The 25,299-nt window shown below is 35.1% G+C and overlaps 3 protein-coding genes across 4 annotated transcripts in view; 1 reads left to right on the forward strand and 2 right to left on the reverse strand.

Annotated features, from left to right (window-relative positions):
* Window positions 1–25,299, forward strand: part of LOC147840416 (uncharacterized) — a 976,031-nt gene that overhangs the window by 640,371 nt on the left and 310,361 nt on the right. The window lies entirely within an intron of this gene.
* tmem176l.1 (transmembrane protein 176l.1) lies at window positions 134–6,861 on the reverse strand. Of its 2 annotated transcripts, none has more exons than XM_087288253.1 (7): window positions 6,743–6,861; window positions 3,461–3,688; window positions 3,233–3,346; window positions 2,151–2,207; window positions 1,875–2,060; window positions 969–1,088; window positions 134–873 (listed from the first exon to the last, which is right to left on the reverse strand). In XM_087288253.1, the coding sequence occupies exons 2-7, from the start codon at window positions 3,632–3,634 to the stop codon at window positions 814–816; spliced, it is 711 nt and encodes a 236-aa protein (XP_087144379.1). In that variant the 5' UTR covers window positions 3,635–3,688; window positions 6,743–6,861; the 3' UTR covers window positions 134–813. The 2 variants fall into 2 exon arrangements, with proteins under 2 accessions (XP_087144379.1, XP_087144378.1); XM_087288252.1 differs by having other exon boundaries at window positions 3,461–3,691.
* LOC147840422 (uncharacterized) lies at window positions 11,212–20,197 on the reverse strand. Its single transcript, XM_087288194.1, has 3 exons — window positions 20,108–20,197; window positions 18,101–18,150; window positions 11,212–12,239 (listed from the first exon to the last, which is right to left on the reverse strand). The coding sequence occupies exons 2-3, from the start codon at window positions 18,145–18,147 to the stop codon at window positions 11,285–11,287; spliced, it is 1,002 nt and encodes a 333-aa protein (XP_087144320.1). The 5' UTR covers window positions 18,148–18,150; window positions 20,108–20,197; the 3' UTR covers window positions 11,212–11,284.

Below are 25,299 nucleotides of genomic sequence, written 5' to 3' on the forward strand. Positions count from 1 at the left end.
GTAGGGCCATATAATATGTGTTTTTTTCACAGTATACCTACCTCCAAGGAAAAATCCTCATAAACCACCAATACTAATGTGTTTGTGTTATTAATGAATAATACTTGTATTAAGAACAGTCATACAACGATCATTACTTCAAAAAGTGTATTTTATTTTGTGGCCCTTTATAGAATAAGGTGCTTATGAGATCACTTACAAGAACTCTCTTTTTTTTAGCATATTTCGTTAAATGTGGCAGCAAAAAGTATAATGCAAGCCCAGCCATTAATAAATGCTTACATTAACACCTAGTAACAAAACCGTAAAACACGAAACCGTTATAGAAAGTAATACAAATATCTTTTATGTTGTCAAATAGGGTTTTTTTCATCTCTGAAAGGCAAATGATTTAACTGACAATTTCTCAGCACCGCCTGGTGGTGAAATTGTGCAAATACGCAGCAAAATGATTCATCTGGTATTTGATCTAAATTCAGTCATGTTGTAAATTTGTTAAAAATGTTTGGTAAGGCTTAGTATTTATAAACTGAATAGTGGATATCAGCAGATTTCCAAAATGTCAGATTAAGGAGAAAATTCACTCCATCTTGGTCAGCTTTGAAGTCAAAATACCATAAGTGCAAAAAATATATAAAAAAGGTGATGCTAAAGTGCTCAAGGCATTTACTTTGAATTGCAGGCTCTTATTTTAAGAAGTTACCTAAACGCCTGGTATAAAACATGTACTGTATAAAGCTGTAAAACATCTCACTGTTATACTGAGTGCGGCTGTATATACTGCATATACGTGTTGTTTTGTGTGTTCTCTGTCTAATTTGCAGCAATGGCATCCTCCAGCAGCGGCTTGTTAAGTTCTGGATCCTTCACCATCTGCAAAACCACAAACATACATGAACACACAGAAACCGTGATGATCACAGTGGATTTGACAGAGTGTTTTTTTACTAGTGCTGATGATTGAGTACCTCTGCATCCTCTGTTTTCGTGCACAAAACTTTCCCAGTCAGAACACAGAAACTAATGGTCACACAGAGCTGAAGCACCGACAACACCATTATCATGATATCCAGACCTCCAGTGATCATCTAGAAGTGGGTTCAGATAAAAAAAAAGACACTTGAATAATGAAATAGTCAATGAGGCCTAAAATAATTAAGTATGAACACTAGCTGTAATCCACTCTCCAATTATATAATTCATTGAACAAACCACAATATTTTTGATCAAGAGTAATGTTGCTCTGAATGAATTATAAACACACTGGTGGTCAATAGTTTGGAATAAATATAAATCTATATATAACTTATCTAAAGCTATTCAATGGTCAAAAATACAGTAAATGCTCCAATTGTAAAAATAAATCTGTATATGTAAATAAATTTACTATAACTGGTTAGATTTTTTTATATTTAAATATCATTTAATCATGTGATGCAAGGCTAATGTGGTAGCATTATTACTTCAGTTTTCAGTGTAACATAATTTTTTAGAATTTTAATATGCCACATAGACACTTAGGCTACTAAGATCAAGTAGTTAATTAATCATAATAGTTGTCAAAAAATGTCATTTTTGTGTCATTTTTTTTCTGCATTATTTTATACTTTATCCCCCAAGATTCTTTAATGAACAAAAAGTAGAACTTTTCTATTTAATAATTGCATATAAAATGTTTCCATAAATATCTTAAGTTTCATAACTGTTATTATTTTACTGCATTTTAAAAATCCATAATAAAAATATATTATTAAAAAATCATTATAAACATTACATTAAATAACTATTTTAAATTAGCAGTATGAATTATAAAGTAGAATCCCAAAGGCTTTAATTGAACCTTTTATTATAAATAAAACAAATTTAATCAGAACCTGATTGGTCTCCATGTATTTCATGCAGGTCTCTCTATCACTCCTCTGTTCAGGGGAAGGTGTTGAAGAATCATAATAATCATTGCAGTATAGATAATTTCCACTGACCAGGTCTATTGAACACATGACTACAGTTGTGATGGCCAGCGCACCACTGACTACATTCAGAAGCAGTGTGAAGGCCAGCTGTAAAACACAAGCAACATAAATTGGTGATGCTTCAAATAATTCCAGAACAGATTTTTTTGATACTTTATGGTTTTGACAGAAACTTACCAGACAAGAACTGGGAAACCAAGCTGTAAGAATAGTCACGATTCCAAATACAATGGCCTGAAAAGCAACCAAATTTTAAAAAAGTCAGAATTATTAGCCCCCCTTTAGATTTTTTTTTCTTTTTTTAAATATTTCCCAAATGATGTTTAACAGAGCAAGAAAATTTTCACATTGTCTAATAATATTTTTTCTTTTGGAGAATTTCAGTTTCTTTTTAATCTCAGTTAGAATAAAAGCGTTTAATTTTTTTAAAAACATTAAGGTCAAAATTATTAGCCCCTTTAACCTATATTGTTTTTCGATATTGTATAACAATGGTTTGTTCTATATACTAATTTGCCTAAATACCCTAACCTGCCTAGTTAACCTAGTTAAGCCTTTAAATGTCACTTTAATCTGTATAGAATTATCTTGAAAAATATGTAATAAAATATTATTCACTGTCATCTTGGCAAAGATAAAATAAATCAGTTATTAGAGATGAATTACTAACTTCAACTGTGTGTGTGTGTGTACTGTATGTATGTATGTATATATATATATATATATTTATTAGGGATGCCACGGTTTTCAATATAATATTGAACCATTCGGTATGACTTTCACGGTTCAATACGCGCTTGTGAATTGCGGTTTCTCAGTTTTGCATTTAAATAATTTATGTGTGTTTTATATCTCCCCGAATTGACTTTGTGTGCCTCTAAATCCATGAGCTCAGATAAGGAAACTCCTCCCCGCGAGTAAATATGGCGCTTGACCATTATTCCACACTTTAACATGGCGAGCGGCGATGAAGTGAGGCTGAGGTAACAGTATGAGGAAGCGCCATCGTCTTTCAAATCTGCAGTGTGAGCACATTTCGGTTTTGCTGGTAAGTAGAATGCCAATGAAAGAAAAAATGGTGAACAAAAAATAACTGTGTGCAAGCATCGTCTTTAAAATCGTCATAGGTTTCAGCTCTTGGCGATATCTTTGCCTATCGTCGATACACGATACTATCGTTGATAGGCACAACCCTAAGTGTAGGTTTACACCTCTACATCAAATATTTAAAAGGAGAAGAATAAGACATTAATTCTTACCGTACCACCGAACCAAAAAACAGCATCACAACCAGTAAGGTTGTTCCAATACCAAAGTCTGTCAATCAGAACCCCCAACACAATGCAGAGGACTCCATATATTATCTGCATAGTCTATGGAATAAAAATAAACAGATTTTTGCTTGAATGCCTCAAAACCGATAATGCATCTTAAAATGTAAAATAATTGTAATGGAAACGCAATGAAAAGACAGTGGTTTAATTCACCCCAAGAGCAGTGTAAACGCTCTTCAGCTTCTCCTTCACAGCCTGAGACACAGAATATACTGGAGTGTAGCATAAAGTGCCCAGGATCTGACACAGAATGGGCCATTTGCTCTTCGGGTTTGAGGTGACGGTGATGACAGTAATGCCTTCACCCTGAGCCAGTGTCAGAGACATGCTGCGGGTGGAAACGATGCACTTCAATCTTCACACAACTGATGAAGTCCAAACCTGCTGTATAAAACACAAAGAAATGAGTATTATAGTACATAATCAGAATCAAAAAGAGGTTTTTTGCCTGGTATGTTTACAAGAGAAAGATGTTTTTCTGATAGACGTTTTGACAGTGCAAAAGAATAACAGTAACAAGACAAAGACACAGATAATAAAGGAGATTAAACAGATATAAAGGAAATAAAGGAATTTTTAAATAAAAAGTAGATACTGTAGGTAATAAACATATACAAATTGACAAATGTATGTGCAGGAACATTACTATATGCAATATTGTATGGATAGCTATATGATAAAATACACAAACTCAATAAATCAAAGCTAAAACAAAGCTTGTTCTACAAAATTGACCGCGTTTTCCGTTTGGTGCAAAGAAAAAGTTTGGTTACACAATAACATAAAGGAGCAAGTTCTAGGGATGTTCTGATAACTTTTTCCCTTTCCAAGACCGATTTCGATACCTGAGATTAGACATGGGCCGGTATAAGTTTCTAACAATATAATAACCTTGAATAAAAATATCATGGTTTCACAGTATTGCGATTACTGCTCTAAAATTTGCTCTTTTTCAATGTCTGAGTAAAAAACTTTTTTTCCGCTTTGAACACATTAGCTGCATCTGAAATTGCATACTTCCATACTATATAGTACCCTAAAAACAGTATGCGAACAGAGTAGTATGTCCGAATTCATAAAATAGAAAAACAGTATCGGGAGAAGAACCCGAATAACTATCTACTTCCGGCGAGATTCTGAAGTGCGCATCCAAAGGACGCTACGCTATCCCATTATGCACCGCAAGAGAATTCAAAAATAGGAGTGAAGCCATGCAACTGGTATGTCATGTGATTATGACAATATGGTATCTCTAGTACGTCCGAGCTCCATTCATACTACTCACATTCATACTATATAGAACATACTTTTCTAAAGGTTGAGTGTTTAATTCAAATTTACATGCAGTACCTACTGAGTAGTAGGCGATTTCGGACGCATTTTATTTTGAGAAAAATGTAAAATATTTTGGAACAGTAAACATGTCAGGCCAGATCATTCAAATGAGTCCTTGACTTCTGCTGTCTTCATTAGTTTCAAAAACACAGATTACTTTACAACTTAAAACGGCATCTTTGGATACAATTTCTGCTGAAGATACTGTTGTCAAGAAAAAAAAAAAGAAAAAAAAATCTTACATTTACCATAGGCACGGTGTGACATAAAATTTTGGTGGTTTTAAAAGCTTGACTTTTCCAAACTGCGGTATACCTTGAAAACAGTTATCATCCCATACCTACCTGAGATATAACCGAGTGTTTTAAAAGATGGTGTCAGGTCAGTATATTTTTTCAAATACTTGCCAATATCAATGCAGGAATTTTGGTAGTATCAGCGAGTAAATGGATACTAGTATTGATATCCTAACAACTATAGTTGGCAACAGACTTCAGTTTTAATTCATTTATTTATTTACACATTTGAAGAATAGTCTAAAGCAGACATATGCTTACTTAACACTTATGCAAAGATGCTCATTTTATATACACTAATAATATAATAAATAAAATAAAAAATCACATGGAAAATAAACAGTTTCTCTGGATTTCTTAGGTATTCATTAGGATTTGATCCAAATGGTAATTAATATTTGTTTTATTCTATTAAAGGCTTGATACCATTTCTTCAAAATTCAAAATAAGAAAATTGTAATTTAAGGCTTTAATTGTTAATGATAATTATTCAAAATTACAAATGTCTTCAATTGTGAAGTAAAGTTGGTTTTATATTCGCACATTCTTTCAGTGATAACTTCCCTATACCATGCTACTTTAAATATTTGGGCTGAAATCACATGCAAGTATGACTTAAAAACAACATTAGCACTTTTGAATTGATGGTGAACAATGTTGTACTTTAATAGTCATTGGCTGCTAATTTTGATTCCGCTATTTGGAATTTGCAAAGAAATAATTTGTGAAATTATATTTTTAAGGAGAAAGTCTAAATAGGCGAATATAAAACCAACGTTACCTCAATCCTTTATTGACCATGTTTTTCTGCTCAGTTTAAAAAATAAATAAAAGTTTGCTTAAACAATGACATAAAGGGACATAGGGATGTTTTGATAACCTTTTCCGTTCCCGATGACGATTCCAATACCTGAGATTATACCTAAATATTTAAAAAGATAGTGTCGGGTCGGTTTATTGTTTCAAATACTCATCGATACCAATGCCAGAAATTTGGCGGTATCAACTATTTTTAGACACTAGTATTGATTTCGGAACAACCCTAGTTGGAAACATAGGTTTAATCTATTTATTTACACTTTTGAAAAACTGTCTGAAGCAGACATATTTTACAACATGCTTACTTAACCCTTATATTTAAAGATGCTCATTTTATATACACTGATGATATACTCAGAGAGAGATCACATGCAAAATACAGTTTCTCTGGATTTATTGGGTATTCACTAGGATTTCATTAAAATATTAATGTTATTAAAGGCTTGATAGCATTTATTCCACATTTCAAACTAGAACCTTGTCATTTAAAGCTTTATTTTCTTAATGAAACGAGTCAAAATAAGAAATGTCTTCAATTGTTGTGATAGCAAATCAGGATTATTTCACAAAATATAGTTCTTAACCATTCACAGGTAAAACATTGCTATTGTGTTATCAAACAATGATGTTATTAACATTAACATGTCTGTTAATATGGAACCTTACTGTTATTTTAATGGGAAGTGCTTTAAAACATTTTATTTTACCTTTGCAATAAATGTTATACAGAAAAACATTGTTTTTTTTACTCAAATGCACACACAATAAACCAGAAATCAGATATTTAAAAAACTATAGTTAAAACAAAGCTTATCCGTCTGCCTTTCTTTCACAAAAACATTCTGTAACACCTTTGCTAATCGACACGGTAACTTAACGGTAACGTTATTGAAAACAAAACAAACAACGTGACAACGAATTCATAGATGTTCAATATTATACTTATACACTTCAAAAAACTTTTTAAAAAGCTACTCAAACCTACCGTGGTACTAATACTCGCAGGATTCAGGGGAAACTTCGAAACTTTGTTCGAGATTAACCTCAGAGTTCGACAACAAACTTCTTGTTACGAATAAAACACAAATGGCGTTGTTTGTAAACGAATCGTTCTGTTGAGTCGGTTACTTTAAACGGATCTTCTGAATCAGTTCACAAACTGCATCGTCACAAACTGCATCACAGCGTTTCATAGACAGCCGACTACCTAATAAAGGCTTTCTTTAAAACACAGATTTAAATACATTGCTGCAATGTTTAAAGTAAATAGAAACTACTTTGAGGGTTGTAAATGACCGAATTTACGCAATGACGCAATGGAATCAGTGAATCGAATTTGTGAACCGGTTCTTTTAAACCAAAAAGAAGGTACCAACTTCCCGACATTGGTCCGGAAGGCATCATTTCCCGTTATAAGGCGGAGCTATTATACTTCAGTGTTGATAGTAGAAATGCAGGCCTGAAAGTGCTGCTACTCCAGTTGTGCAGGATCATACTATTGGGATAAACAGGAATGTTCTTGCAGAAATGCTAGTTCCACAGTAGGCCTACCACTGATGCTACCGGTAACAGGCTAAAAAGTAAATGTTGAGAATAATAAAATAAGTAGCCTAGGTGTACGTCTAGAGTTTAACCCCCTGAGGTGAATCTTAATATTATTTAATAATTTCTTTAATAATTAGTGATTAAATTGAGTTAAATAATTTATATTTAGTATAATAATTTACTGTATCTGGTGTCTGCTTTCACTCTTTCAAAAGCAGCTTTTGTAATAAATAAATGCCACCTGTTGGTAAAATCATGCAAATACTTTTTTGTCCCTCAAGCAAGTTGAATACAGATGCAATTCGTTTATACAAAATGCATAATACTAACAATTTAAGAAATAGGAGCCTGCAAGTTAGTTCATTAATACTACAAGTATAAAGATAGTGTTTAAGTTACTCTACTTCAAATTAATTTCTCAACATTTCCTAAAAGACTATTTTTAAAAACATTATCTATACACAAACATACACTCACTGGCCTAAAAATAGTTTGTATTTACTTGTTTTTGCATAAAATAAACAACAAAATCTCAATACAACAATTTCAATTATAAACGGCCTAGAATTCGACTCAAATTTATGCATAGACTAAAACCACATAGTGACTTATCCTTGCCGGATTTTTCATCATATTATTTAGCATACCAAATAAAACCACTTAGGACTTGGCTAGAAGTTGACTCCCCCGTTCGGCAGGCCCTAGAAGCTAATGCTATTCATCACTGCGTCTACAGGATTTACCCTTTACTAAAACATCCAAGAAATTGCATGAAAAATTTGGTCCAATTATAGGTCACTCTGTTAAAACTTGGAAAGCAGCAGAACAGATAATGGGAGCACCTGATTGTTATCGTGATTCCACTCCTATCTGGTATTATATTGATATATGTACTGGTAAAAAACCATTTATATACAAATGCTGGGCAGAAAATGTATCTGTGTTAAAGGACCTATACAATGATGATGGACTTAAATTTTGAATTTAAATTTTGAAAGAGGAATTCTCTCTTCCAGCATTCTCCTTTATCTTATATTTAAGATCGAGGTCTGCGTTGAAAGCATATGGAGTACCTTAGTCATCCAAAATATCCCCTCATTCTATGATAGACTGGATAGATTCAGGTTTGGACTCTATTGGTATTATAAAATCACTTATAGTACGACAATATTCAAATATATCAATTGAGGGCTTCTGAGAGAGAACTCAATACAGTTATTGATTGGGAGACTGTCTGGGAAAACTGTTTTGTAACTTCATAAAATCCAACTCACCAAATGATTCATTATAAATTAATTTTCAAAGCTTATGCCACACCCTACCTTTTATTTAAAATGAAAAGAAAATCAGACCCCTTTTGTCACTTATTCAACAACTCTACAAAAGGTACTTATATGTTCTGGGGATGTCCGCAAATTGCACTATTCTGGACCAAAGAACAAGACTTTTTATCAGAACTAATGGAAACTCAGATCCAATGCGACCCATTGCTTTTTCTTATGCTGGACGATTCATCACTCTCCTTATCCATCATCCAAAAAAGGACTCTGTCGTTCTGACTGCTGAAAAAAAAAACAATCCTGAAACTGGCTGGATCCATCTGCTCCAACTGATCTATCCTGGAGGTTCTATCTTATTGGTCTAGAATACACCACAGCCAAAATAAATGGAGCCAGTAAAAAAACTGTACAATTTTGGTCAAATATGAGAGAGACGGTATCATTTATGTTTCAATCCTGATTTTGTACTTATTATAACAATATTACTGTTTTTATTTTTATTTGACATATTTTGTTGTTTGGATCTCGGGCTTTGTTCAAAATCAAAATGTTCAATAAAAAAATGCTTTTAATGAATAAATAGTTCATGCAGTCTACACTTACTGGGAAAAAAATTCTAAATCAAAAATTCTAAATTTCTAATTAGCCAATCACATGGCAACAACTCATTGCATTTAGACATGGTCTAGATGATCTGCTGCAGTTGAAACTGAGTATCAGAATGGGGAAGAAAGGGGATTTTAGTGATTTGTTGGTGCCAGACGGGCGAGTATTTCAGAAACTGCTAATCTACTGGGATTTTCACGCACAACCATCTCTACGGTTTACAGAGAATGGTCAGAAAAAACAGAAAATATCCAGTGAGTGGCAGTTCTGTCACAAATGCCTTGTTGATGCCAGAGGTCAGAGGAGAATGGCCAGACTGGTTCCAGCTGATAGAAAGGCAACAGTAACTCAAATAACCACTCGCTACAACCGAGGACTGCAGAAGACCATCTCTGAACGCACAACACTTCCAACCTTGAGGCGAATGGGTTAAAGCAGCAGAAGACCACACCAGGTGCCTCTCCTGTCAGCTGAGAACACAAAACTATGGCTACAATTCACACAGCCTCACCAACATTGCACAATAGAAGATTGAGAAACGTTGCCTGAAGTCTTGATTTATGCTGCGACATTCAGATGGCATCAACAACATGAACGTCCTTCCTTGTATGAACAGTTCAGGCTGCTGATGGTGGTGTAATGGTGTGGGGATATTTTCTTGGCACAATTTTGGCGCATTAGTACTAATTGGGCATCATGTCAATGTCGCAGTAATGCCTGAGTATTGTTGCTGACCATGTCATACTTCCAGCAGAATAACACGCCATGTCATAAAGTGTGAATCATCTCAGACTAGTTTCTTGAACATGACAATGAGTTCACTGTCATCATATGGCCTCCACAGTCACCTGAACTCAATCCAATAGAGCACCTTGTGGTTGTGGATGTGGTGGAACAGGAGATTCCACATTTTCCTTTTAATGTTTAGTCTCATTCAGATGCTTAATAATTTAATTTCTACAACATTAGTCACTACATATTTATCAGTTTCAAATATAGGTGTTATGACTAAGTTTATATATTAATATTTGTTGCGCACTATTGCGTCTTTTCCTTTGTCTCGCCTTCTTGTGTTGCTTTTTGTTATCCCATAGGTTCCCATGTAAATGTGGTTATTGGCTGCTGTTTTGGCATGACGGATGCTGGGAGTGGCGAGTTCCTAGACTTCCCTACCCCTCTGGCTGATGACCAAACTTTTGCCCAAATGTCCACGTATGCTTGCAACGTTTTGAGAGTTTGAGCTTGTAGGGGTGGCCTGCCTATTTATTTTGATTACTTTTGATTTTGTTTATGTTTAGGGAGGAAGAGAAGCTTCCTGTATTTTTGTTTAAAAATTTACAGGTAATTTACTTTATTTACTTTGCAGATTCTTTTGTTTGTTATTTTGGCCTGTGGCCACCCTGATGAGATGCTCATTTCCTACTTTTGTCTACAATAAATCTATTTAATTACTCTCAACTGACTGTCTGCGTTTGGTTGTCGACCAAAGGGGATCATTTGTACAAGTTTCTTTTTTGTTTGTTTCATTTTGGAAATCCACCATCCACAACCTTATTTAATTTATTATGCCCATGTAGACATTATAATAGGATACCAAAAAACTAATTCAAGCATTCCACTTAAACCATCAGTTTATGTGCATACACTTGGGTATTTTTAAAAAAATTTTTGTCACATTTCTGTCAAAGACAGAACTTTGTCTTTCAGAAAATGTATATTAGTGTTACTGTGAGCAAATTAATACATTTTATTTCTTGTCAGTCTGCAATTAATTTACGGTAATATATAGAGAAGAAAAACCATTAACCATTTTTAAAAAATACATATTTTGACAAAACAGAAAATTATGTTTTTAAGTTGAATACAAAAATCATTTGGTGACACATTTTTTAAAATTCATTTGTTTTTATCTTTATTTTTTTATTCAGCTGCTGTTGATTACAAAAGAAAAAAAGAAATTGCAGATTCAGAAATGTAGTCAAAAGCAAGGCAATGATTACAATGATTTAACATTGACATAACAGAAAATACATACTTCTGTCCCACTAAATGCTTAATAAAAATGCACTGCAATGAAAATAAACAAGCGTAAACATCTATTTATTAAAACCAATGATTTGTTTAATCAAATCCAAGCCTGGAAAGTCCATCGCTATGATCCCAAAACAACCCTTCTGATGAGAAAGGTCTCCAAGATAATTATACAGCCAGGGATTGATCTTTTCTGCCACACATTTTGGAGTTTTTATTAACCAGCATAAGTTTATCTGATTATCTTTAGCATGATAAAACATTTTAACTTCCTTCTCTCCAATATTTTTTACATTGAAGTCACTATTTTGATCAGTTTCAAACAGGTTCATTTCTTTTGCCACATATTTTGGAGTTTTCAATGAAAAGCCTGTGCCGCTGGAATAGCTCAGCACAGCCCTACCAGTTTTATCTGCACCTAAAGCCTGTTTCAGATGCTCAGTAATTTTATCTTTCTTTTTGCAGACATCTCTTACTATATAGTCACGTTGTTGATCAGTTTGTAACAGAGGGATTCCCAGTTTAAAGCTGTTTTTCTGAACAAAAACAATCTTTCCTCTTACTTCTCTAATTCGTGGTATTTTATCACTAACCCAACAACCAGGATCATTTTTAAGTTCATGTAGAACATTTGCTGGAAATGGATCCTTTGACTCATACTTGACTCGGAGCAACACTGCCTCTGTTTTATATTTAGACAAAAAAAATTTTGTTGTGTTGAAAACTTCAGCAAATGTTGTATGTTGTGAAATTAACCCATGCACAACTTCCAGGTTATTTTTCCTGACTCTCAAATCCAGGTAGCGTATGCCGGCAAGCAGCTGCACCTCCAGTGGCCAAGACTGACATTTTGCTGCTGGTCCTCCATAAAGGGCCATGGTGTCATGAGTGCCAGGAATATTGACTTCAGAAATTAACTTCTCATCATTCAGAGATTGCATCCAGTTGATATCATATTTAGCACTGAGATTGAGTTCTTCTTTATCATTGAAAGCTTGTTGTTGAGCAGTCGTGTGCAGCCTGTGGAACAAAGTCAAATTCGGTCAGCAATGTTTAATGCAAGTTTATTACCAACAAAACCTGAGTGTGCTGTAAATTCCTTTTAGAGTCCTACCGGTAATCAGAAATAAAAACAGATTTCAAATCATATTTCTATCGCTGTAGTTTTCTTTTTATTTATCCAGATTAGGTAAAAGTACATTGTGCCAGTGACTCTCATCTTCGTTGTTTGAGGAAAGCTGAAGAAAACAATACATTGGTACCAAATGAATTTAAAAAGTGTACTTAATGAGGTGCAAAGCTGGCATGAACGCACTTTCAGCAGGAATTACAATTGAAGACATTTGAAAAGAACAAATATTTTTAACAAGAGCAAATTTTTTGACAAACAAAATAGAAACCTAAACCAAGCAATGACACTATTTTAAGTGACTGATGTATTGTACCACGTGGAAAGTAATAAATATTTTGGACCAAGTTACATGTGTCCTCGTTCATTCACCGGCTGCAACTAAAAGAGAAGGCAGTTTACTCCGAAACTAACATTATTCGGCCCTGGAGTAAGAAGTTAATCTCCCCTGCTTTCTCTACACAACAAAGAGACAGAGCAGGAAAGGTGTACACATGTAATATTTTTCTTGAGGCGATTTAAAGCAAAATACACAATGACACTCAATCAAACATCTACAATGATAAGAAACATGTTTACTTACTGAGTTATTAACGCACAGCAATGCCACGTAAAGAAATGACAGACTTTAAAGGAATAAACAGTGTGAGGAGAGATCCATAATAGTGCACTGAACAAGTCTGAACAAGTTCCACCCACGCGAGCGCGACATGCAGGTCTGTACAATTACGTCATTTATCGGCTTAAGGATATCGGCCAAATTAAGACATCGGATCAATAACGATAATCTTAAAAATAGCATTTATCGGCCGATAACGATATGGCCACTGATATATCGTGCATCCCTAATTAAGATTATTGATTTATGCGCGAGCTTGTACAGAATCACGGCTAGTATTAGCGATCTTTTATGTAAACATGATAGCTTCAAGTGAGAATACAAACATCGCATAGTTGACCCATGCTTTTTGTTATATTTAATAAAGTAGTAAGTAAAAATTCACAAAATTCACATGATAGCCACATAGACTCATTCGTCCCATTTAAACATCAGAAATGCATATCTGGCTAACCCCATAGAGACTGTGTCTGTTCCTCGTATTATTAGATCAAGAAATAAAGGTACTGTGTGTTTTAAAAATAATCTATTGAAAATCAAACCAGAAAAAACGGTAAAAAGTGAAAATACAAATTTCGTAAAGCTTAGTCTCCTAAACATCAGGTCGTTAGCACCTAAAGCACTTATCATAAATGAAATAATAACAGAAAACAATCTTAATGCACTCTGTCTCACTGAAACCTGGCTGAAACAAAATGACTATATTAGCTTAAATGAAGCAACTCCTCCAGGATTCTTATATAAACATGAGGCTCGTCAAACTGGTCGTGGTGGTGGAGTTGCATCAATCTTGCATCAATCTTTTTGCTATCTCTCATTTTAATCCCCATATATAGACCCCCAGGACCCTATGGCAATTTTCTAAAAGAGTTTTCTGGTTTTATTTCTGACTTACTAGTCAAAACTGATAAAAGACTAATTGTAAGGGACTTTAACACCCACATAGATGACGCTAACGATACATTAGGGCTCGCGTTTATGGATTCACTACACTCACTTGGGATAAAGCAAAACATTGTTGGTCCAACTTAAAGCATACATTAGATCTAATTCTGTCTTATGGAATTGAGGTTATTGAAGTAGACATTATACCACAAAGTGATGATATTACAGACCACTACCTCTTACTATATAAGCTGTGTTTACCTGAAATCAGCAAACCCGCTCCGATATTTCGCCCTAGTAGAACTATCATTCCGTCAACCAAAGATGAATTTATAAATAACTTACCTGATCTTTCTCTATTTCGTAATTCACCCGCAAACTCAAATGATCTTGATGTAGTAACCAGCAGTATGGATGCCATCTTTACTTACGCACTAAATACTATGGCACCCATCAAATTAAAAAGGCTAGAGAGAATAAAACTACACCATGGTATAATAGTCATACTCGCATTCTCAAAACAACAACCCGCGCCCATCTTTTTTATCTTTAGGCCATGTTCTAAATTCTTTCAAGCTAGCTATTATTAAGCCTATGATTACGAAACCACAACTGGACGAAAATTACGAAACTCCAGCAACTTAATTATTATAGGCCTATTTCAAATCTTCCATTTATGTCTAAAATACTAGAAAAAGTTGTTTCTACACAATTATGCTCCTTTCTGCAGACGAATGTAACACACTTGAAAAGACAAGCGTGTGATGAACTTGGGTTCTTTTTTTCAGCCAGCGTAGTTATCTGATACAGATATCGCTAGAGCTCCGTACACAACAACAGTGCTACTTCTATACATTACGAAAGCTAACTCTACTTCTCTTCCTTTTTCTCAGGTCTGCCCCTGCGGGTACTCTCCACAGAACTACTGCCACCTGCCGGACATTCATCGCATTGGTGTAAGTATACAAATACTATACATGCACTGGCCAAATAATTAAACATATTAAACAGTTATTTAATACACAATTTACCAAAATATTCTAGTTTTCCCCACATAAACGATGTTTTTGAAGTGTTTAAGTCAGGTTTCAGGGCTCATCACGGTACAGAAACTGCATTAGTGAAAATAACCCAATGATCTACTCTTAGTTGCTGACCAAGGGTGCATCTCGCTATTAGTTCTACTCGATCTTAGTGCAGCATTTGACACCATTAACCACAGTATCCTCATAAATTGCTTAAAGTCTACAGGTGTCCAGGGACAGGCTCTACAATGGTTTAAGTCATACTTAACTGACCGTTACCAGTTTGTGAATATAAATGGACAGCCTTCACAAGTCAGCCCAGTAAAGTATGGGGTGCCACAAGGGTCAGTTTTAGGCCCTTTGCTGTTTACAATTTACATGCTACCTCTGGGAGACATTATTAGACGACATGGGATCAGCTTTCACTGCTATGCAGATGATACTCAATTATATATTTCAACTAAACCTGATGAGATGTCTGAACTGTCTAAACTAACTGAGTGTATCAAAGACATTAAAGACTGGATGACCAACAATTTTCTGCTCTTAAACTGACAAAACAGAATTATTACTTATTGGGCCTAAATCCTGTACACAGCAGATCTTGCAACTCAATCTACGATTAGAGGGATACAAAGTTAGCATTAGCACTACTATAAAAGATCTGGGTGTCATATTAAACAGCAATCTAACTTTTGAAAACCATATATCCCATGTCACAAAAACTGCCTTCTTACCATCTAAGAAATATCGCTAAATTACGAAGTATGCTATTTATCTCAGATGCAGAAAAGCTAGTCCATGCTTTTATGACTTTTAGGCTGGATTACTGTAATGTTCTGTTTGCTGGCTACCCAGCATCATCTTTTAACAAACTTCAATTAGTACAAAATGAAGCAGCCAGAGTTCTGACCAGGTTTAGAAAATATGATCATATCACCCCAATTTTATCCTCCTTACACTGGCTGCCTGTTAAGTTTCATATTGAATTTAAAATATTACTTCTCACCTATAAAGCTCTAAATAATCTAGCTCCTGTTTATCTAACCAACCTTCTGTCTCGCTACAATCCAACTCGCTCTTTAAGATCTCAAAACTCAGGGCTTCTGGTAGTACCTAGAATAGCAAAATCAAGTAAAGGAGGTCGAGCCTTCTCATTTATGGCTCATAAACTCTGGAATAGCCTTCCTGATAACGTCCAAGGCTCAGACACACTCTCCCAGTTCAAAACTAGATTAAAGACCTATCTGTTTAGTAAAGCATACACTCAATGCATCACTTAGCGGGTTTCCACACAAGTTTCTACAGCTTGTTTATATACACTATGAACAGCAGCTACACTAATTATTCTCTTTTTTTTCTCAATATCCACCTGGGGATACTCATCCCGAGGTCCTCAGATTATGTGGAGTCACTGATTGGATCCAAGACCAGCGACGAGATGATCCCAAGGTTTCCATATCCTGGACCAGGCCGTATCCTGAGCAGCTGCTGCGCTGGTCATGGAGGAGTGGAGAACATGAGACTGATTCCAGTGACGCTCCAGTGACAGACGAGTCTTCGCTGAGGCCAGCTTCCAGCCTCCACTGCTGAGACTGCAGCTCTGCACAAGACTTCTGGCCAGCGGAGAAATAAAAAAACTCCTGCCCAACTGAGTCTGGTTTCTCTGAATTTTTTTTTTTCCCTCTCCGCTGTCGCCACTAGCTTGCATGGTTTGGGATCGGTAGAGCTACGCATCGATGAATTTGCTCCTCAGTGTTTGGACTCTCAGTGATGATTTTAAACCACACTGAACTAAACGCTAAACTGAACTTAAACACTAAAAAGTGAACTACTCTGTTCCAATTACCACGACCACTTATGTGAAGCTGCTTTGACACAATCTACATTGTAGCAGCGCTATACAAATAAAGCTGAATTGAATTGAACAGTAAGCTATTTTAGAGGTAATATTTGAGCATATCAACTCATTTACATTGACGTCACAAACTGGAACTGGAACAGCATTTAGACAGGCAATTCCTACAGATTCAAACAGGGCAAAACAATTATCACTGAGGCGATCGGTACATTTATAGCTGTGCATATGAGAGATCTTAATCGGTAGTGGAAATTTTGGGTTTTAAGAAAATGTTAAATGTAATAGAGCCTCGTTACATTATTCTTTGATAAGCCTATTTCAGTCAGACTAAAATCCACTAATGGCAGGTGACAGTTATATCAAGCAGATCTGTGCTGTCTGAATAAAAGGTGGACACTCATCTTTCTAAAAATTAAAAAATTACTTAAATTGATTGAAACTGAGTTCCATATAAAAACTAAATTGTGCTTTTCTTTTAATTTGTTTAACTGCTACAATATTACATTTATTTTTTATAAGCAGCTTTGTGGTTTTGAGTATAAAGAAGGATTGGTTTTATTTGCTGCTAAGCAAAAAATCCAGAAGTATAGCTCTATCACTGTTTAAAGTAAAAGAAAAAAAAACAGGATCATACTTTAATGATGTTAGTTTTAATACATTAAAAAATTTAAATCAGAGAAATCCTCTGGCTTTTTCCTTTTTTTGCTTTATCGAAAACGTACCGAACCGTGGCACCACTGTGTTGTATCGAACCGAACTGTGATTTTTGTAAACCATTACACCCCTAATATATATATATATATATATATATATATATATATATATATATATATATATATATATATATATATATATATATATATATATATATATATATAATGCTTATTCCAAAATATTACCCTTTACCATAAATTACTATAGTATTTTAAATGTGTAACACCTGGTTTTATTGGATTTTTTTCTCGTTTGTTTTAGCTGTTATATACTTTAATGTTTTTCTGTTTGGTACAGCATATTATTTACAGTAAATAACTGAACTGAACTATTATGCCTCATATGTTTATTGACAAACTAAGATATAATTGACGGATTTAGGATGCTTCGATTTAAAAATGAAAATTGTATAAATAACTTAGATGTAGCTAAGCTACTTTTGCCATGAAGCTTTTAGCTTAGCTTGCTATATTTCCCAGGGGGTAGCTTTTAGTGTAGTTAAGCTACATTTTAAGTAGAGTAGCTAATAGCTTAGGTCACTACATTTTTCAGGTAGCTTGCCCAACACTGTCAAATCATGTTTCCATTGCTGTAGTTTTCTTTTTAATAAGCCAGATCATATAAAAGTACATTCATTAAAATACTCACAAAAGCATCAAGACACAGAACATTGTGCCAGTGACCCCCATCTTCATTGTCTGAGGAAAGCAGAAGAAAACACACTAATTTAGAAAGTGTCCTTAATGAGGTGCAGAGATTAATGCATTTAAAGTAGGAATTACAGTTGTTAAAAAGGTTTTTAACAAATATTTTTTTAATAAGAGAAAATTTTTAACAAGATGGGATGGTGGCTCAGTTGTTAGCACTGCCGCCTCACAGCAAGAAGATTACTGATTAGAGTCCCAGCTGGGTCAGTTGGCATTTCTGTGTGAAGATGGCATGTTCTTTCCGTGTTGGCGTGGGTTTCCTCTGGGTGCTCTGGTTACCCCCACTAGTCCACAGAATTGCGCTATAGGTGAATTGGGTATACAAAATTGGCCATAGTGTATGAGTGGGTGTGTAAAGGTGAGTCTGGGAATGTCAGTAATGGGTTGCAGCTGGACAGACATCTGCTGGGTAAAAACATATATGCTGGATAAGTTGGCGGTTTATTCCGCTGTGGCGACCCCTGAATAAATAGACTAAGCTGAAGGAAAATAAATGAATGAATTTTTTTACAAAAAAATTAGAAACCTATACCAATCCATCTAACAGAAACCTTTCACAGAATGTTGTGGAATAAAGTTACAGGTAAATGGACTTTAATAACATTCTCAAAATAGTCATTAATTTTTTTTCCGGCTTATTCCCTTTATTAATCTGGGGTCGCCACAGCGGAATATGTTTTACGCAGTGGACGCCCTTACAGCTTCAACCCATCATTGGGAAACACCTACAGTAGACTCTCAATCACACACATACACTACGGACAATTCAGCTTACCCAATTCACCTATACCGCATGTCTTTGGGGGAAACTGGAGCACCCAGAGGAAACTCAAACGAACACTTGGAGAACAGTCAAACCCACAGAGAAATGCCACCTGACCCAGCCAAGGCTCAAACCAGCAACCTTCTTGCTGTGAGGCCACGGTGATAACCACTGCGCCACCTTTCTTAAACAATTCACACAAAAATTGACCGTTTTCTTTAAAATAAGAGAACATTTTAGAGTACATTCATATTATTACCATAATCTTTTGAAAATATAATAAATGGTGACTAATGGTGAGGAAATGTTTCTCATAACATTTTCTTTAACAGCAAAAAACCTTTATTAAAATATTAAACATTTAGAGAAGATTTTTTTAATGTACAACCGAGCTGCCCATTTCATTTTCAATCATATTTCCTAGACTAAATATAGAGCTCCATTTTTCATTTTTTAACTCAGTTTTATAATCAGATAAAGATTCTGCAAACTTGTAAGTTTGGAAATCGAGCTGTGCACAACATTGTGTTTGTATTTATAGACACTCTGAAGTCCAGGTAGCAAATCCTGGTCTTTAAAAACATTGGCACAAACAATGGACTGTTCATGGATTTATTTATTTATTTATTTAGTTTATATATATATATATATATATATATATATATATATATATATATATATATATATATAAAATATTTAAAATATTCAATATTTAAAATCAATTAGAACATTCCTGTGACACCTGCCCAAGAACATTCACAGAAAATTTTGAAATAGTCTTCTATCTAATTCTAATGGGAGTGTTTGAAAAATATTCTTAGAATGTATTTAGAGCTAAAGGGACTAAGCTGAAAAAAAAATGAAGGAATGAATGAATGAATGAATGAATGAATGAATGAATTAATTAATTAATGTGTTTGGGACTGCACTGGCACTATATATATAGTTGCTGACACTGACAGACGGCTTTTGTTTGGCTTGTAAAAATGAAGATGACTTGATTTAACTTGACTTTGTGTTTTTAGATGGTGCTTTAGATAAAAGCTTCTGCTAAATGCATAAATGTCCAACTCAACAGCAATGCAGTCCCCTTATGCAAAAGCTAAATAAATCATCATACACCATCATACAGTATAATATGTTCCATTGACCAGAATGTGATAATAAATAATAATAAAGTCTTACCTGCGCTTGCTTGTTTATATTTGTATTGCAGGAGTTGTGGACTTCAGCACTGGTTTCTTCTTCCTGTTGCTCTGTTCATCAAGATGTTCATATGCTTTTTGTCTCTTACTCAAAGAATCCCCCTTCTTATAGTCTGCATAGGAGGTGTTGACTCAAATGTTTTTTTATTTTTCACGCATAATTTACATATGCTATTTCTAGCTGCAGCAGAAAAAAAATTTAACAGACCAACAGTGGAACCAGATGAAGGGCCCTGATGAGTTAAATTCATCTTACTTTAATGAGATCACACCAGTCATAATCTATACATTTTTGAATGTGATTGGTTTTTGTTGATTCACACAGGGTGGCGCGGTGGCGTAGTGGGTAGCGATGTCGCCTCACGGCAAGAAGGTCGCTGGTTCAAGCCTCAGCTGGGTCAGTTGGCATTTCTGTGTGGAGTTTGCATTTTTTCCCTTTGGGTTTCCTCCACTGTAGCACTATAGGGGAATTGGGTAAGCTAAATGGTCCGTAGTGTATGTGTGTGAATGAAAGTATATGGGTGTTTCCCAGTGATGGGTTGCAGCTGAAAGGGCATCTGCTGTGTAAAACATATGCTGGATAAGTTGGTAGTTCATTTAGCTGTGGCGAACCCTAGTCAATGTTTTTGCCTCATGCAAATTGTCCACTCAAGCTAAATTTTCTGAGATGCAATTGAGTTTAAGTTTGCTTCTATTCGTGCATTTGCATCGAGTTTGTAACCTGTGTAATCCACCTGCATGGATATTTAATTTACATTTACCAATTTACATCAGGCTGTTGGTCTGTTTTAAAGACCTATTCATTTTCTTTCGCTTTTAATACTCAATTACGTTTTTTTATTAACATTATTATTGCATTTACTTATTAAACTATTTTCTATGACATTTTAGTTTCTTCTCTGTCTTTACATCTTTACTGTTGGTCAGCTTTGATTGTTTTTAAATGCGCTTCATAAATTAATATTGTATTGTGTTGTATTGCATTTGGTGTGAACCCAAAGAATGAACGACAGTATAGTACAGAATGAATTAGTTAATGTTAATTCCAACACATACCGATGAATTATTATTCAGGTTAGTTCATTTTTATTTATAAAGCACAATAAAACAACAATGGCTGACCCTTGTGCAGAAAAATATTAAAAAGAAGTCCAAATACATGAAATGGTGAGACAAACAAGTAATCAACTCCTGTTGGCTCGTACACTGTAGGCCTTCTCTAACAGGCTTTAAGCCTTAGTGATTCCGTCACAATTGATTTAATAGAGATTGAAGGCTGTACCATAATGTATAGGGCGCACTATATGGAAAAAGCAAGGTCCCCTTTTTAATGAAAAATAATAATATTATTTAATGCAATAACAATGAACGACTGTATTTTTATTCACTAATGAATACTGTAACACTTGTTATTTAATGTTTGTTCACACTCTCAAAAAATAAAGGTATGCAAGCTGTCACTGGGGTGGTACCTTTTCAAAGTGTACAAATTTGTACCTTAAAGGTCCACATTAATACCTCAAGGGTACATATTAGTGCCTAAAAAGTACATAAGTGTTCCTCTTAAAATTTGTAGGTACTAATATATATTTTTGATGGACCTTATAAGTACAAATGTGTAACTTTTGAAAAGGTACCACCCAAGTGACAGCTCGCGTACCTTTATTTCTGAGAGTGCATGTAAGTAAAAACGTTAACAAACATTAACAAATGAAACCTGTTTAGAAAGTGTTACAGACATTTCCTAGCATACCTAACGAATGGTTATAGGTATTATCAAAAGTGTTACTGACTTATGATCATACTTTTCACACTTTTGTGGTCATGAATGTCACATACTTTGTCAGTCACACTAACACCCACAAGGATGGTAGGTTCACACAGGATACAGATATTCTATGTGAACTTATCAGCTTTTTGGATGTTTCAGCCTGTATCATCTGACCACCATGTATATTAAAAAGCTGCAACAAAAAGCAGTCTTGATAACACCATTGTAGAGTTTTATTATTTCAGCAAATAGGATAGTAAAAAATATTTGTTGTACTCTCCCATTCACTGCGCTCTAAGTTTACCCACTTATGGCCACTTCCGCAGATGAGAAACCTGGAAATGTGAACTTTTCCCTCAATCCCTGAGTCTGAATGCAGATTCAGTGCAGCAGTTCTCTTGACCTGCCTATTTTAACCATTAGCCCAGCTAGTAATATGGAGGATTTAGTTGAACACAGCAGCACGACGATGTGTCTAAATGTGAACTAACTCCTGATAAAAGACAAAGTCCGCCCTTCTCCAATTCTTGTACTGCTCTCCTGACAAAAATGCTTGCTGCACACAAACAGCTTTGCTGTATCGGCCCTGACAGCATTGCAGGGAAAAGCATGCAACAAATCTCGTGGATCATCGAAACAAACACAAACGACTAAACACTACGTGCCGTGGGTCAGTGGACGTGGTTTCACTCAGTCATCAAGGTAGGATCTCAAAGCTTGGCACTGGCAGGTCTGCCTTGCCTTTGGAAAGCATGCGCAGTCATGGATAATTAAGAAGCTGGCTCTTTTCATAGAATTAGAAAACTCAGCTATGAATATTAATGAGAAAACAAAGCGTCATCTTTGCACTTGCAGTTCTGCATTACATCGCCGATTTTGATCCCGCCCAAAAATCATTTTAAACTCGGAAGCTGAAATTAGCTGACAAAAGCTCAAAATTATCAATTTTTTTCCCACAATTAAAGCTAACAAGTGCTAACACTGTCTTAACTGATGCTCAACACACACACACCTGTTAAAATCTCAAAAAAAAACAAAAAAACTCGAGGGTTTTGTGAACCTTTAAAACAAGCTGAAAACCTGTAAGGTTTCCTATTGACTTCCATAGTAGCAAATACAAATACTATATAAGTCATTAGTTACAGGTTTTCAGCATTATTCAAAATACCAATTGAGAGAGAGCAAATATACAATTGGGGGTGAACTATCCCTTTAAGTGTTTACACAAGGTAAAAACTAAATGGCCCTATAGTTTAATTACAGTTTTTCTCAATTATGCAAGTATGCAAGTGTCAAGTGAAACTCCACATTTTCAAAACAGTTAACTCATAGGCCTAAACAGCGGCACTCATGGTCAAAATGACACATTTTGCTTGCAAAAGGCACATATCGTGTCAAAACATTTAAAATATGAAACAAAAACTAGTTTTACCTTCAAACAACACAACTTGCAAACAAGAATATGAGCTCTTTCAATTAATCATTACACAATGGACAACAAAATACAGAATTCAGTGCACCACCATTGCTAGCCATTGTAGCTTATTGCCAATAGCATTTGTTGTCTTTCTATTTGGGCTGTCAAATTTGCCTTTTTGCAAAGCATTGGATCCAGAATACGATTTGCTTTGATTAAATATATCTTGAATTCATTACATTTTTCAAACTGTGGCTGAAAACTGAAATACTGTATAAAAAAAACAGACAAATTAATAAAATACTGTAAATATTAGAGAAAACACATGTAAACCAATATACAGTCAAATCTATTGGGAGTATAGGACATAGCCACTATTGACCTCCTCCATCAATGCTGGCACAGAACAACACAAAGCTTCCATAGTTTTTACAAGGTTTGCAGACTGATTGCCAATTGAAGATGTGTGTGAAGGAGTGTCAAACCGGTGCTTCAGTGAATTCATACTGATGTTGGTAGTTTTTAATAGTTAGGAATAAATGGTTTCTGTTTGGTTACCATAACTAAAACAATGAAGTTTGGACTGCTTGAATGACATCTGTGTTAACTGTTTTGAAAAATGGTGGGGAAAATGTGTCAACCCAATGAGAAAGGGTTTACACATTTGCAAGACCTGTCTTCTGCTCTGCTGGGATAGTGATAATGAAAATGAAGAGGAACCTAGTTTCTTTAACCAGGTCAAAGCAAACAATAAAAACTGTAATATATACATTTAAGGTTTAGTTATATGTTAATTCAACTAGGAATGTTTAGTTTGACCTAACACCTCACCTTTCAATCAACTATTTGGGTTAAAAGTGTAATATGATGCATAGATAAAATGGCTATTGCAGGTTTTGTGTTAAAGTCAGCTTTTTTTTTTACCAATGCACAATAAAACCAGGGGGAATGCAGTGGCTTAATGGTTAAAAGGCCGCTCTTCGAGTCCCAGCATTTCTGTGTGGAGTTTGCATGTTCTCCTCGTGTTCATGCGGTATAGGTGAATTGAATAAGCTAAATTGGCCTTAGTGTATGTGTGTGTGAATGAGTGTGTATGGATGTTTCCTAGTGCTGGGTTTCAGCTGAAAGGGCATCCGCTGTGTGAAACATATGCTAAACAAGTTGGCAGTTTATTCCGCTGTGGCAACCCCTGATGAATAAAGGGACTAAGCCCAAAAAGAAAATGAATGAATGAACAATAAAACCAGCAACAACGTAGTGGCTTAGTGGTAAGAAGGTCGCTGGTTCGAGTCCCAGCTGGGTCAGTTGGCATTTCTTTGTGGAACTAGCATGTTCTCCCAGTGTTTATGTGGTATAGGTGCATTGAATAAGCTAAATTGGACTTAGTGTATGTGTGTGAATGAGTGTGTATGGGTGTTTCCCAGTGCTGGATTGCAGCTGGATAGGCATCTGTTGTGTAAAATATGCTGGAATAGTTGGTGGTTTATTCAGCTGTGGCGAGCCCTGATGAACAAAGGAACTAAGCCGAAGAAAAAATGAATGAATGAATGAATGAATGAATGAATGAATGAATGAATGAATGAATGCACAATAAAACCAGGGGCGATGTGGTGGCTCAGTAGTAAGACGGTTGCTAGTTCGAGTCCCAGCTATGTCATTTGGCATTTCTGTGTGGGGTTTGCATGTTCTCCCAGTGTTCAGGCGCTATAGGTGAATTGAATAAGCTAAATTGTGTGTAGTGTATGTGTGTGAATGAGTGTGCATGGATGGGTTGCAGCTGAAAGGGCATCCACTGCGTAAAACATATGCTGGAATAGTTGGCGGTTTATTCTGCTGTGGTGTCCACTGATGAATAAAGGGACTAAACCAAATGAATAAATGCACAGTAAAACTCATTACGAAGAGAACCTTAATGGTACAATTCACCAAAAAAGAAGATTTACTCACTATTTACTCACCCTCAACAAGTTTCAAACCTTTATGT

The sequence above is a fragment of the Danio rerio genome, chromosome 16, assembly GCF_052040795.2.
Source record: "Danio rerio strain M-AB ecotype USA chromosome 16, GRCz13ab, whole genome shotgun sequence".
NCBI lineage: Eukaryota > Metazoa > Chordata > Actinopteri > Cypriniformes > Danionidae > Danio > Danio rerio.

What these genes read in the sequence shown, in the direction of transcription:
- LOC147840422 (XM_087288194.1), bottom strand. Translation starts at nt 18,147, where the DNA reads ATGAAGATGGGGGTCACTGGCACAATGTTCTGTGTCTTGATGCTTTT. An exon ending in TTCTGTGTCTTGATGCTTTT is followed by an intron (nt 12,240 to 18,100) that starts GTGAGTATTTTA and finishes TTTGTTCCACAG; the next exon opens with GCTGCACACGACTGCTCAAC.
- tmem176l.1 (XM_087288253.1), bottom strand. Translation starts at nt 3,634, where the DNA reads ATGTCTCTGACACTGGCTCAGGGTGAAGGCATTACTGTCATCACCGTC. An exon ending in GCGTTTACACTGCTCTTGGG is followed by an intron (nt 3,347 to 3,460) that starts GTGAATTAAACC and finishes TTTATTCCATAG; the next exon opens with ACTATGCAGATAATATATGG. An exon ending in GGTTTCCCAGTTCTTGTCTG is followed by an intron (nt 2,061 to 2,150) that starts GTAAGTTTCTGT and finishes TGTGTTTTACAG; the next exon opens with CTGGCCTTCACACTGCTTCT.